General features: G+C 45.4%; 1 protein-coding gene across 2 annotated transcripts in view; it reads left to right on the forward strand.

Moving 5' to 3' along the window:
- Positions 1–14,869, forward strand: part of LOC135056124 (ABC-type organic anion transporter ABCA8-like) — a 380,977-nt gene that overhangs the window by 296,983 nt on the left and 69,125 nt on the right. For both annotated transcript variants that reach the window (XM_063960911.1, XM_063960912.1), the window contains exons 24-25: positions 11,972–12,142; positions 14,227–14,340. In XM_063960911.1, the coding sequence (XP_063816981.1) occupies positions 11,972–12,142; positions 14,227–14,340 (285 nt within the window). The remainder of the gene's footprint in view (positions 1–11,971; positions 12,143–14,226; positions 14,341–14,869) is intronic.

Genomic DNA, 14,869 nt, shown 5'->3' on the forward strand with positions numbered 1-14,869 from the left:
GAGAGAAACTCTGCTGTTTTTTTTCCCCATATATTTATTAGTGCTAATTCTGTGAAGCCAAGACAAGCGCTGAGATCAGTAGGTTAAGAGATTGGTGCCAGTGTCTCTGCAAAACCAGCCATCATGTGAAATAATGGTAAAGAAATGATAAAGAAATAGATTAAAACTATTACCAGTGCAAGGCCTCACTGCGCATCAGGCGAAGCTTCACCCTTCTACCCCTTCCTCTATAGATGCTTCATAGCCCCTCACACATTTTCACTTTTGCTCAATATAAATAATAGCTACCTCTTGCTCCTCCTCCGGCTGATGAGGCTGTGGTTCTGCTTGAATATAGGTTACCAGGACTCACTCTCAGTCAGAGAGATGTTCTCTTGTTAGTCCCACAGGCCTGGTCCTCATTGTGGGACCTTTTACTCCATGCTCCACATATCTTCTTGATCATAGTGAGTCCTACTGCCAGTTTAGTAGCAGGCCTTATTCGCACTGGCAGCCAATTTATGGAAACTCTTAATCACACACTTTCTCTGTCTCTGAAAGTTTTACTGATATCTATTATTATAATTTTGTGTTACAATATTCTTTTTATGGTAACAGTTTGACTACGGTATTAATACCTGATTGGTGATTCTGAACCACTGCTTTACCTTTGGGCCATGCTTTAGTCTGATTAAGTGTCCTTTTATTGCAAAGATACCCGTTATGTCTGCATTTGCCCCTTAGCTACAGAATTTCATTTACTCTTCTTGAACTGTCTTCCCTTCTGCCTCCTTTATATTACTTAATTATTTTGCGCAGTTATACTGTATCCTGTTACGGCTTCTTTACTGTGATCACCAAGTATTCTTAGGGGTTTAACTGATTATTTAGTGTTTTGTCTTTTTTTTTTAATTAAACACAATTTATTGAAAGGATCACATAAGAGAAACAGCATACAGTACACGCAAGAAAAAAATGTTGATTACAGTTATACTGCAAGTTTCAATGAGTTGTGGTAACAACAGATGTGGGGGTAATTCCAAGTTGATCGCAGCAAGATTTTTGATAGCAATTGGGCAAAACCATGTGCACTGCAGGGGAGGCAGATATAACATGTGCAGAAAGAGTTAGATTTAGGTGGGTTATTTTATTTCTGTGCAGGGTAAATACTGGCTGCTTTATTTTTACACTGCAATTTAGATTGCAGATTGAACACACCACACCCAAATCTAACTCTCTCTGCACATGTTTTCTCTATCGTCCTAGTGGATGCTGGGGTTCCTGAAAGGACCATGGGGAATAGCGGCTCCGCAGGAGACAGGGCACAAAAAGTAAAGCTTTACGATCAGGTGGTGTGTACTGGCTCCTCCCCCTATGACCCTCCTCCAAGCCTCAGTTAGATTTTTGTGCCCGGCCGAGAAGGGTGCAATCTAGGTGGCTCTCCTAAAGAGCTGCTTAGAAAAGTTTAGCTTAGGTTTTTTATTTTACAGTGAGTCCTGCTGGCAACAGGATCACTGCAACGAGGGACTTAGTGGAGAAGAAGTGAACTCACCTGCGTGCAGGATGGATTGGCTTCTTGGCTACTGGACATTAGCTCCAGAGGGACGATCACAGGTACAGCCTGGATGGTCACCGGAGCCTCGCCGCCGGCCCCCTTGCAGATGCTGAAACGAGAAGAGGTCCAGAATCGGCGGCAGAAGACTCCTCAGTCTTCTTAAGGTAGCGCACAGCACTGCAGCTGTGCGCCATTTTCCTCTCAGCACAGTTCACACGGCAGTCACTGAGGGTGCAGGGCGCTGGGAGGGGGGCGCCCTGGGAGGCAAATGAAAACCTTTTTTGGCTAAAAATACCTCACATATAGCCTCCGGGGGCTATATGGAGATATTTAACCCCTGCCAGAATCCACTAAAGAGCGGGAGACGAGCCCGCCGAAAAAGGGGCGGGGCCTATCTCCTCAGCACACAGCGCCATTTTCCTCACACAGCTCCGCTGGTCAGGAAGGCTCCCAGGCTCTCCCCTGCACTGCACTACAGAAACAGGGTAAAACAAGAGAGGGGGGGCAAAATTGTGGCAAAACTATATTATTAAAGCAGCTATACAGGGAGCACTTATTATAAGGCTATCCCTGTCATATATAGCGCTTTTGGTGTGTGCTGGCAAACTCTCCCTCTGTCTCCCCAAAGGGCTAGTGGGGTCCTGTCTTCGTTAAGAGCATTCCCTGTGTTTCTGCTGTGTGTCGGTACGTGTGTGTCGACATGTATGAGGACGATATTGGTGTGGAGGCGGAGCAATTGCCAAATATGGGGATGTCACCTCCTAGGGGGTCGACACCAGAATGGATGCCTTTATTTATGGAATTACGGGATAGTGTCAACACGCTAAAGCAGTCGTTTGACGACATGAGACGGCCGGACAATCAATTAGTGCCTGTCCAGGCGCCTCAAACACCGTCAGGGGCTGTAAAACGCCCTTTGCCTCAGTCGGTCGACACAGACCCAGACACAGGCACTGATTCCAGTGGCGACGGTGACGAATCAACCGTATTTTCCAGTAGGGCCACACGTTATATGATTTTGGCAATGAAGGAGGCGTTACATATTGCTGATACTACAGGTACCACAAAACAGGGTATCATGTGGGGTGTGAAAAAACTACCTATAGTTTTTCCTGAATCAGATGAATTAAATGAGGTGTGTGATGAAGCGTGGGTTGCCCCCGATAAAAAAATGCTAATTTCAAAGAAGTTATTGGCTTTCCCGCCAGAGGTTAGGGCGCGCTGGGAAACACCTCCTAGGGTGGACAAGGCGCTCACACGCTTATCAAAACAAGTGACGTTACCCTCTCCTGAGACGGCCGCACTTAAAGATCCAGCAGATAGGAGGATGGAAAATATCCAAAAAAGTATATACACACATACAGGTGTTATACTACGACCAGCTATAGCGACAGCCTGGATGTGCAGTGCTGGGGTAGCTTGGTCAGAGTCCCTGATTGAAAATATTGATACCCTGGATAGGGACAATGTTTTACTGTCTTTAGAGCAAATAAAGGATGCATTTCTTTATATGCGTGATGCACAGAGGGATATCTGCACACTGGCATCACGGGTAAGTGCTATGTCCATTTCGGCCAGAAGAAGTTTATGGACGCGACAGTGGTCAGGCGATGCGGACTCAAAACGGCATATGGAAGTTTTGCCGTATAAAGGGGAGGAGTTATTTGGTGTCGGTCTATCGGATTTGGTGGCCACGGCTACAGCCGGGAAATCCACCTTTTTACCTCAAGTCACTCCCCAACAGAAAAAGACATCGACTTTTCAACCGCAGCCCTTTCGTTCCTTTAAAAACAAGAGAGCAAAGGGATATTCATATCTGCCACGAGGCAGAGGAAGGGGGAAGAGACAGCAACAGGCAGCTCCTTCCCAGGAACAGAAGCCCTCCCCCGCTTCTACAAAAGCCTCAGCATGACGCTGGGGCTTCTCAAGCGGACTCGGGGGCGGTGGGGGGTCGTCTCAAGAATTTCAGCGCGCAGTGGGCTCACTCGCAGGTAGATCCCTGGATCCTGCAGATAATATCTCAGGGGTACAGGTTGGAACTAGAGACGGATCCACCTCGCCGTTTCCTGAAGTCTGCTTTACCAACGTCCCCCTCCGACAGGGTGACGGTCTTGGAAGCCATTCACAAGCTGTACTCTCAGCAGGTGATAGTCAAGGTACCCCTTTTACAACAAGGAAAGGGGTATTATTCCACTCTATTTGTGGTACCGAAGCCGGATGGCTCGGTAAGACCTATTCTAAATCTGAAATCCTTGAACCTGTACATAAAGAAGTTCAAGTTTAAGATGGAGTCACTCAGAGCAGTGATAGCGAACCTGGAAGAAGGGGACTTTATGGTATCCTTGGACATCAAGGATGCGTATCTCCACGTTCCAATTTACCCCTCACACCAGGGGTACCTCAGGTTCGTCGTACAGAACTGTCACTATCAGTTTCAGACGCTGCCGTTCGGATTGTCCACGGCACCTCGGGTCTTTACCAAGGTAATGGCCGAGATGATGATTCTTCTTCGAAGAAAAGGCGTATTAATTATCCCATACTTGGACGATCTCCTAATAAGGGCAAGGTCCAGAGAACAGCTAGAGATGGGATTAGCACTGTCTCAAGAAGTGCTAAAACAGCACGGGTGGATTCTGAATATTCCAAAATCCCAGTTAATTCCGACAACACGTCTGCTGTTCCTAGGGATGATTCTGGACACGGTTCAGAAAAAGGTTTTTCTCCCGGAGGAAAAAGCTAAGGAGTTATCCGAGCTTGTCAGGAACCTCCTAAAACCAGGAAAGGTGTCTGTACATCAATGCACAAGAGTCCTGGGAAAAATGGTGGCTTCTTACGAAGCAATTCCATTCGGCAGATTCCACGCAAGAATTTTCCAGAGGGATCTGTTGGACAAATGGTCAGGGTCGCATCTTCAGATGCACCAGCGGATAACCCTGTCTCCAAGGACAAGGGTATCTCTTCTGTGGTGGTTGCAGAGTGCTCATCTATTGGAGGGCCGCAGATTCGGCATACAGGATTGGATCCTGGTGACCACGGACGCCAGCCTGAGAGGCTGGGGAGCAGTCACACAAGGAAGAAACTTCCAGGGCGTGTGGTCGAGCCTGGAAACGTCTCTTCACATAAACATTCTGGAACTAAGAGCAATCTACAATGCTCTAAGCCAGGCAGAACCTCTGCTTCAAGGAAAACCGGTGTTGATCCAGTCGGACAACATCACGGCAGTCGCCCATGTGAACAGACAGGGCGGCACAAGAAGCAGGAGTGCAATGGCAGAAGCTGCAAGGATTCTTCGCTGGGCAGAGAATCATGTGATAGCACTGTCAGCAGTGTTCATCCCGGGAGTGGACAACTGGGAAGCAGACTTCCTCAGCAGACACGACCTTCACCCGGGAGAGTGGGGACTTCATCCAGAAGTTTTCCACATGCTGGTAACCCGTTGGGAAAGACCAATGGTGGACATGATGGCGTCTCGCCTCAACAAAAAACTGGACAGGTATTGCGCCAGGTCAAGAGATCCGCAGGCAATAGCTGTGGACGCGCTGGTAACGCCTTGGGTGTACCAGTCGGTGTATGTGTTTCCTCCTCTGCCTCTCATACCAAAAGTATTGAGAATTATACGGCAAAGAGGCGTAAGAACGATACTAGTGGTTCCGGATTGGCCAAGAAGGACTTGGTACCCGGAACTTCAAGAGATGATCACGGAAGATCCGTGGCCTCTACCTCTGAGAAGGGACTTGCTTCAGCAGGGTCCCTGTCTGTTTCAAGACTTACCGCGGCTGCGTTTGACGGCATGGCGGTTGAACGCCGGATCCTAAAGGAAAAAGGCATGCCGGAAGAAGTCATTCCTACTTTGATTAAAGCAAGGAAGGAAGTAACCGCGCAACATTATCACCGCATTTGGCGAAAATATGTTGCGTGGTGCGAGGATCGGAGTGCTCCGACGGAGGAATTTCAACTGGGTCGATTCCTACATTTCCTGCAATCAGGATTGTCTATGGGTCTCAAATTGGGATCTATTAAGGTTCAAATTTCGGCCCTGTCGATTTTCTTCCAAAAAGAATTGGCTTCAGTTCCTGAAGTCCAGACTTTTGTTAAGGGAGTGCTGCATATACAGCCCCCTGTGGTGCCTCCAGTGGCACCGTGGGATCTCAATGTTGTTTTGAACTTTCTCAAATCTCATTGGTTTGAACCACTAAAAACTGTGGATTTGAAATATCTCACATGGAAAGTGACCATGCTACTAGCCCTGGCTTCGGCCAGGAGAGTGTCAGAACTGGCAGCTTTATCCTACAAAAGCCCATATCTGATTTTCCATTCGGACAGGGCAGAACTGCGGACTCGTCCGCATTTTCTCCCTAAGGTGGTGTCAGCATTTCATCTGAACCAACCTATTGTAGTGCCTGCGGCTACAAGCGACTTGGAGGACTCCAAGTTGTTGGACGTTGTCAGTGCTTTAAAAATATACATTTCAAGGACAGCTGGAGTCAGGAAATCTGACTCGCTGTTTATACTATATGCTCCCAACAAGTTGGGCGCTCCTGCGTCTAAGCAGACAATTGCTCGCTGGATTTGTAGTACGATTCAGCTTGCACATTCTGTGGCAGGCCTGCCATAGCCAAAATCGGTAAAAGCCCACTCCACAAGGAAGGTGGGTTCTTCTTGGGCGGCTGCCCGAGGGGTCTCGGCATTACAACTCTGCCGAGCGGCTACGTGGTCGGGGGAGAACACGTTTGTAAAATTCTACAAATTTGATACCCTGGCTAAGGAGGACCTGGAGTTCTCTCATTCGGTGCTGCAGAGTCATCCGCACTCTCCCGCCCGTTTGGGAGCTTTGGTATAATCCCCATGGTCCTTTCAGGAACCCCAGCATCCACTAGGACGATAGAGAAAATAAGAATTTACTTACCGATAATTCTATTTCTCGGAGTCCGTAGTGGATGCTGGGCGCCCATCCCAAGTGCGGATTATCTGCATTACTTGTACATAGTTACAAAAATCGGGTTATTATTGTTGTGAGCCATCTTTTCAGAGGCTCCGCTGTTATCATACTGTTAACTGGGTTTAGATCACAGGTTGTACGGTGTGATTGGTGTGGCTGGTATGAGTCTTACCCGGGATTCAAGATCCTTCCTTATTGTGTACGCTCGTCCGGGCACAGTACCTAACTGAGTCTTGGAGGAGGGTCATAGGGGGAGGAGCCAGTACACACCACCTGATCGTAAAGCTTTACTTTTTGTGCCCTGTCTCCTGCGGAGCCGCTATTCCCCATGGTCCTTTCAGGAACCCCAGCATCCACTACGGACTCCGAGAAATAGAATTATCGGTAAGTAAATTCTTATTATATCTGCCCCCCCTGCAGTGCACATGGTTTTGCCCAATTGCTATCAAAAATCCTGCTGCGATCAACTTGGAATTACCCCCATGATCCAGTTTTTGGAACTAGAATAGCAATGGGGATTCTCTCAGTGACGGTGTGGCCATCCGTCAATGAGAATTGATGAAAGAAAATAGAAGAAGGAGGGAGAAGAAGATAAGGAAAGGAGAAAAGCGAGTAACGAGAGGAAAAGGAATAAGCCAAAAGAAGAAGGAGGAGGTGACCTGCAGGCTCAAGATCTTAAACATTGTTTTTAGTATATCAGGTAATAAATGGTAAGGGAGTGCGCTGAGATGCCAGCCAGGGGGATCAAACTTTATCAAATATTTTAGAGGAATTTTGAATTAAAGCAGTCATGTATTCCATTTTGTATACATACCATATTCGGGAAACTATTACCTGCATGGGAGAGGGTACTGGGTTTTTCCAATCAGTAGCTATTTGGCATGTCATGGCAGAAACCATGTGCCGAAATGTTTGTTTTAGTGTCGGGTGACGTTGGGGAGAGCCAAAGGAAGCAGAAAATATTGGGGATCAGAAGGAATAGTGGTATCAAATAGGTGCAAGAATAAGGTAATGATCTCCCGCCAAACAATAGCAAGTTTTGGGCATGGCCACCAGATGTCGAAGAAAGAGCCCTTGTCTGCACATCCCCTCCAGTACCTATCCGATGAATCAGGAAACATGGGGGGTCATTTTTGCAGCGCTGCGATCAGATAGTCGCCGCCTGTGGGGGAGTGTATTTTCGCTTTGCAAGTGTGCGAACACTTTTGCAGTTGAGCAGTTTCTGAGTAGCTCTGGACTTACTCAGCCCTTGCGATCACTTCAGTCTTTTTGGTCCCGGAAGTGACGTCAGACACCTGCCCTGCAAATGCTTGGACACGCCTGCGTTTTCCCAAACACTCCCAGAAAACACCCATAAATGCCCTCTTTCTGTCAATCTCCTTGCGATTGGCTGAGCAAATGGATTCTTCGTTAAATACCTCACCCAGCACGATCCTCTTTGTACCCGTACAACGCGCCTGCACATTGCGGTGCATACGCATGCGCAGTTTTGCCAAGTTTTAACCTGATCGCAGCGATGCAAAAAGTTGCTAGCGAGTGATCAACTTGGAATGACCCCATTTAAACGAGAGGGAACATGGGTGGTCATTCAGAGTTGTTCGCTCTGTATTTTATATCTCATCGCAGCGATTTTCCGCTTAATGCGCATGCGCAATGTTCGCACTGCGACTGCGCCAAGTAAATTTGCTATGCAGTTAGGTTTTTTACTCACGGCTTTTTCATCGTTCTGGTGATCGTAATGTGATTGACAGGAAATGGGTGTTACTGGGCGGAAACACGCCGTTTTATGGGCGTGTGGGAAAAAACGCTACCGTTTCCAGAAAAAACGCAAGAGTGGCTGGAGAAACGGAGGAGTGTCTGGGCGAACGCTGGGAGTGTTTGTGACGTCAAACCGGGAACGACAAGCACTGAACTGATCGCAGATGCCGAGTAAGTCTGAAGCTACTCTGAAACTGCTAAGAAGTGTGTAATCGCAATATTGCGAATAGGTCGTTCGCAATTTTAAGAAGCTAAGATTCACTCCCAGTAGGCGGTGACTTAGCGTGTGCAAAGCTACTAAAAGCAGCTTGCGAGCGAACAACTCGGAATGACCACCATAGTACCAGCGGTATAACAATTTATAAACATTTTCTTTGAATTTTACACAGATTGAACAGAAAGCAGCATTATCCCAGATTTCAGACCAATCTTCACTATCTGTGGTGTGTCCTAGATCCGATTCCCATGCCAGTTTGTGAGGCTCCCAAGCGGGGCTGGAATCCTCATTTAGTAGAGCATAAATGCTGGAAATGAAGCCCTTGGTAGTAGAGCGTATCCAGCAAATATATTAAAAAGAGGATACATTTCTATTTGTGGGAGTTGAGGTAACTGTGGAGTAAAAGTGTCCTATTTGAAGATAGTGAAAGAAATCTATGGCTGGGACTGTCGTTCCTTTATGGATATCTGAGAACTGAGTAAAGGTGGCATCAGTGATGCCGTTAATATGAAATATGTTGCACAAGAGACAGGTAGTAAAGGATGACCTGCACATGCCAGGGGGGAAGGCCGGGTTATGGATTAATGGAATCAGGGGTGATGGATGTGGGGCCAATTTAAATTGTCTATCTACCAAATCCCAAATTGATAGCTACCAAATCCCAAATTGATAGCGAACGGTGTATTACATGGTGGGAGAGGACCACTTGGGGCGCCAACTCCTATGGAGCCAAAGTAAGAGCCTAAACGCTCATCTTATCTAGTGTTTAGGCTCTTACTTTGCTCTCTGCAGTGCCATGACATGCATGTGTTTCCCCAGCCAAGCAATAGTCCCCTTTTTTCACTTCCCTCCTCTAACAGTTGTTGGCGTTGTTACCCTGATACTCACTAATACTGCATGGCCACCCAGTTGCAATGCAAATGTGTAACCTACTGTTACCGTATTTGGAAGACTGATTTACTTGACAACTGTCTCTTTTAGAACCTCTTTTAGAACCTGCCTCAGCCCCACAGATTGGCCCACCCTCCTGTCCTGCTGCGATGGGCAAATCTGTGGTTGATATCCCTTCTTAAAGTTTGGTGTCCATACCTGTGACCCTGGTGCCTACGTAACCTGAACGGGTTGATATCCCTTCTGCTGCACTATCCCCTCACCATGGTAAATTGCCTCTTGGTTTTGAGGTAGGCTCTCCCTGCCTCCCAGGGTTGTTGGGGGCCTGCTCTTTTCCAAGTGTGGGATCTACAAGATGAATTTGGAGTATTATGGTTGGAGGCATGTCACTGGCTACTTCAGAGGGTTACAGATGATAACTACAGGCCCTGTTTTCCTCACTACTTTTTGGCCATTCCCATACTGTACTTGCTGAAATGCCACTACTACATATCTGGTGATCAAGTTTATTCATTGCTGAGCATACATTAAATATTCTTTAAAGTTGCTTAGGTGCTGTCACTGAAATAACTTACTTTTTGCTTGTGATTTATCTCCCTCATCTCATACCCAACCCTCCATATACAGCAATTGCTAGTTCATATCTTAAATAATTGTTGGTATGTTTGTTTCATGGTCGTTCTTCTCATCATCTGATGCCTCTATGTACCTTTTCAGTCCCATATATTATTTACCCCTGTAAACTGTGCACAACATTTACAAATCCTGCTTTCTCAATTCTATCTGATAATACCCTTATGTTATTATTGTTGGTTTCTTCAAGTTTTGTGTTTCTTGGTGCAAATTACAGCGTATTTGGATGAAAAAAATGGAAACGGTAGATTCAAAAACGTGCTTTTTTGTTTCAGTTTATGTATTTTTCTATTGCACCTTAAATTTGTTTTTATACATTCTTGTTATGCATGTTTTGGAATTAATAAAAACACTTTGGAAAAAAACTATCCTGTGGCAGCAACAGATGATGCACGGACTGTACAGACAGATGGGACATTACAGTTTGCCGTCACTATAAGGGACACAGTAAAGGCCCCATACACTAGGCCAACTTGTCTGAACTGCATGCCGCATCAGATTTCTCTTGACCTTTCCCGGCAGCTTCCCAGGACTAGGATCGGATCCTGGGCTTAAATTTTCACTAGATTCACTTCAGATATATCTGATGTGATTCATCATGTGCAGATATATCACATCACATATATATGATGCACACATGCCCCCTATATTTAGATAGATATATGCATGTATGTATGTGTGCATGTCTTTTATTTTAAATCACACAATTCTTACCAGTCATACCCAGGATTAGAACCCCATGACCTGTTACACTGACAGCAGACACTTTACTGATGGAGCTATTTGCTCCTGTACAGGAAGCATGAGAATTGTAACTATGTAAATTGTGTGTTATTGTCAGAGAAGTAACTTCATATAGTGAAAAGATAGCGACAGCTATCAATTAACTTAATTGAATGATGTCACAGAATGGGAGGAGAGGTGCCCCCTTTCAGAGCAGGAGCCCGGCGACAGATTACTCCATTGCCTCCCAGTGTTCTGCCTCTGGATTGATCTGATGCTGCTGTCTGATACTGCTTCTGCTGCCGTCACGTCCTTGTGGTGGGTGGGAATGGCCAGGGAGATACCAGTTAAGTGACGCTTCAGATGACTCTGATGCAATACATCTGAACTAAAAAAAACATTCCGACGTGCACCTGATTTCTTCAGATTCAGATAAATCCTTGGTGCAGCACCAAAGATCTATAGCTCAGACATATCTGACATAGGACCGCGCGTCGGATCAGAGGAGCCGTCCGATGTGACACTTTTCATCAGATTTTTCTGTCAGATGCGTCGAAATCTGATGAAGAGTGCCCAAATCGGACTAGTGGATGGGGGCCTTAAGAGCACTATTCAACAGAGAAGGAGGCTGTCAGGAGCAGAGGAGAAGGCCAACTGATTTGCAAGTTTAGATTTCCAGATATTGCCCATTTGGGATTACTAATCCTCTGGACTAGGGATGGATATCGGAAGCCCACCATCAAATGATGGCTGGGCTTGCGACATCGAATCTTTGGTAATTGACCATCACATCAAAAGAATTAGAAAAAAATATTCATATGATTTGCAGCGTGGGCAGAAAATCTGCTGAACACATTTGCCATCAAGAAATCTCTAAAATTGACATGAATTACAGAATTGTACACATTTATTCGCCCATCTCTATTTCAATATCTCCCGCAACGTCATAGTGAAATGAAACTCTTTCCCTGACTTCTAATATTGCCATTCTAGTATCCCCTACATCTTCCTATGTTCCTATAACCTCAATCTATAACTCCACCCTTACTATCACAAATATATTTTGTGCTATGTGTGCACATGTTTATGCACGTTTCTTTTTTAAACAATAGACGCTCCTATTAAGATGACTTTTTAACTAGTAGTTCCACTAAGGTTTTTTTAGAATCTCTGGGATGTCTGTAAGCTAGTAATAGTAATGTGCTGTACAATATAAGGGTTGTGTCCATTAATTACTAGCCCTTACACATTTTATTTCTGGACTATGCATCTTTAGATCAAAGCTCGTTCCCAGCTGAGGATTTCTGGACTCTACCCATCTGCGTACTGGTTTGGACAGGCCATGGTGGACATACCATTCTATTGGCTTCTGCTCTTTGTAATGATTTCCGTACTGTTTATATTCAATCATAGAATCATCATGGACTTCTCGGTAGCTTTACTACTGGTAAGTGAGCAGACGCTGATAGGACTTGGTCCCTGCAGGTACTGTATAGTGTTTATTGTGTTAACTATTCCAGGAGACAGCTGGTCCCTTTTCCTACAGCTATGGCAGTGGTGTGTAATTCTTCTTTGTACCATTGTTCTTGTACTCCAAGAGAGATAGTAGAATGTACTTCATATCTAATAGTCAGAGTTGTAGCCCGAGGTGTAGTAGTGCCTAAAGGGGCACTGTGACTCACCATGAGCCATTATTAGGTTGAACATATGGCATCCTACCTAATACATATTATAGATGCAGAGGGCCTCATTCAGCTGTGTCTTATGGACTGCGCATGTCTCAGCCTGCAACTGTATCTGCAAATGTAGCTTTAAGGGCTCCGGTGTTTTAGTTCCAACGGACATTCTGAGCAACCATTATGTTGTGCAGAAGTTCGATGGTGCAACCACTGTTGTTGATGCTGCTTTTATTGGTAAGTGGCGGATCAGAGAAATCGACAGTGGACATCTATGTACAAGTCCGGCATTAGAATATTTTCACAGATCCACTGCGGAGTTAATATACTAACTATGAACCTGATTCAGGCCCCGACGCTGCTACTCTGCATGGCGCAAAGAAGCGATGTTCGGCACTTTGCACATTAGCGTTCATTTCACTTCTCTTTCAGGGACCCCCACAGTGCTACAGTACGATCTGCTGACTGCGCATGTGTGGCGCCTATTGCAGAGGAGAGTCCCTATGATCATTTTGGAGCTTGATATATCCCCAACCAGCTGTTGGAAATGGAGGGGACACATATCGTACTCGGATGTATAAATTGCACATGTCCTAGGACTGGTGCAAGTTTCAGTGGTGCAACCATTGGTGCTTCTAAAGACATACCAATCTGTATTTCAGCATCTACGGAAGCTGACAGTGGGTGTCTCAGTCCTTGAGCATTCGGACACACTGATGTACTCCAGGGAAGGGCTATGTAGCAGCATTTGCATAAAGTCGCAGACAGATGACCGCCAGTAGATGCATGCGCAGCTGTGTCCAATTCACAATCAGCCCCTCTGTATGTAAATGTTTTCTTATGGTTGACAAGCTGGAATAAAAAGACACAAGGAAGAAATTTACTAAAGTCTGATTTTGGTCGATTTGCTGTTTTTTGTGTGATTTTACCGCGATTTTGCAAATCGGAAATTTCCTATAGACCAGATCGCATTGTCAAACGTGAATTCGCCAAAGAAATCACAGCGAATTACAATCAGAACAAACATTAGAATAACATTAGTATGAATGGAAATTGCAAATTTACTAAGAAGTGTAACACAATTCACTAAATCAATGTGCTAAAAAAAATAGGCGTGTCTGATGTGAAGCCTGCACAGATTAGCGCGATACATGCAGACGTTTGTGTTTAATATGAGTTAATGGGTTACTTTTGTAAAAACAACAATGTGGGGTTCACCCCCAAAGTAAAACTAGCACTGGGCTCTGTGAGCCGATCCTGGTTCAAAAATATGGGGGGGAAATGGCGTGGATGTCCCCTGTATTTCATTGAACCAGCACCAGGCTCTGTGAGCCGGTCCTGGTTCCGGAAATACGCAGGGGATATGAGCACGGTCCCCTGTATTTCCAACAACCAGCACTGGGCTCCTTCTAGTGCGTGTGTGTGTGTGGGGGGGTATATCAACTTAATCAACAAGATCAAACGCACATTAAGTATTATTGGGTACCTAACGGATGGGTATTATTAACTCCACCTGTTCTTCTATGATAAATATTATACTGCAATTATACAATAATATTCCCTGGCAGAACATCAAACTGCGAGTACCATGGTTAAAACTGCACCTTAACCTTTTATTACATATTTTATCTTTTTTATATGGTTAAGAGAGTCTCTGCTCTATTTGACAATTACCATGTATTTAACCTGTACAGCATTTTAGAGACTGTCCATTCCTACCAAGCATCAATGTATATTGTTTAATTGCTTGTGGTACCAATTAGAACTAACATTGGGTTCCTGATATACATATTATTGTTTTTCTTTTTTGTAAATTGTACATATGTAACTTCTCAATACAAATTTTTCGCCATAGATCTTTCATCTCCTTGGGTATGGAGCAGCCATTGTCCTATATGTCTATATCTTCGCCTTTATTTTCAGAAGTGGAAAGAGTCATCATGATCGGTGGTCTTTCTTCTTTGTTATGGTAAGTTATGGGATGTCCATTGCTATTCTTGCCAGGCAGATCTTCAGAAGCCTTCCTGTCAGACTGGCCTACCTCCAAGGCCGGATTAAGGGTGGTAGGGAACCTATGGGCATTGAAGTTGTGGGGGCGCCCAGTAGGAAAATTGCTGGTGACCCCCCTTCCCCCATGAAACACACACAACGCTCCCCCATCACCCCTCGCCAGCTCACGGAAACTGGCTCGCAGGATTGCATCTTACCATCCCACGAGATTCACTGCAGACGCCTCCTCGGTGGCCGCTATTTATTAACAGCTCAGCTGTCGGAGGGGTACTAACCCACTTAAAACACCTGTGTGTGGGGGCCACTAACGTGTGGGGACCCAGGAAAGACAGCCCCTGTTGCCCCTCCCTTAATCCGGTCCTGCCTATCTCCACCAATAGGTCTATGATATGATAAAGCATGATTATGATTTCCAAATCCTTATTAACAGACATATCAGGATCAGGTGAGTTAACACTACCTCTGAGCATCTGTTAATGCTAAATACC

Source organism: Pseudophryne corroboree, chromosome 3 (assembly GCF_028390025.1).
Source record: "Pseudophryne corroboree isolate aPseCor3 chromosome 3, aPseCor3.hap2, whole genome shotgun sequence".
Taxonomy (NCBI): domain Eukaryota; kingdom Metazoa; phylum Chordata; class Amphibia; order Anura; family Myobatrachidae; genus Pseudophryne; species Pseudophryne corroboree.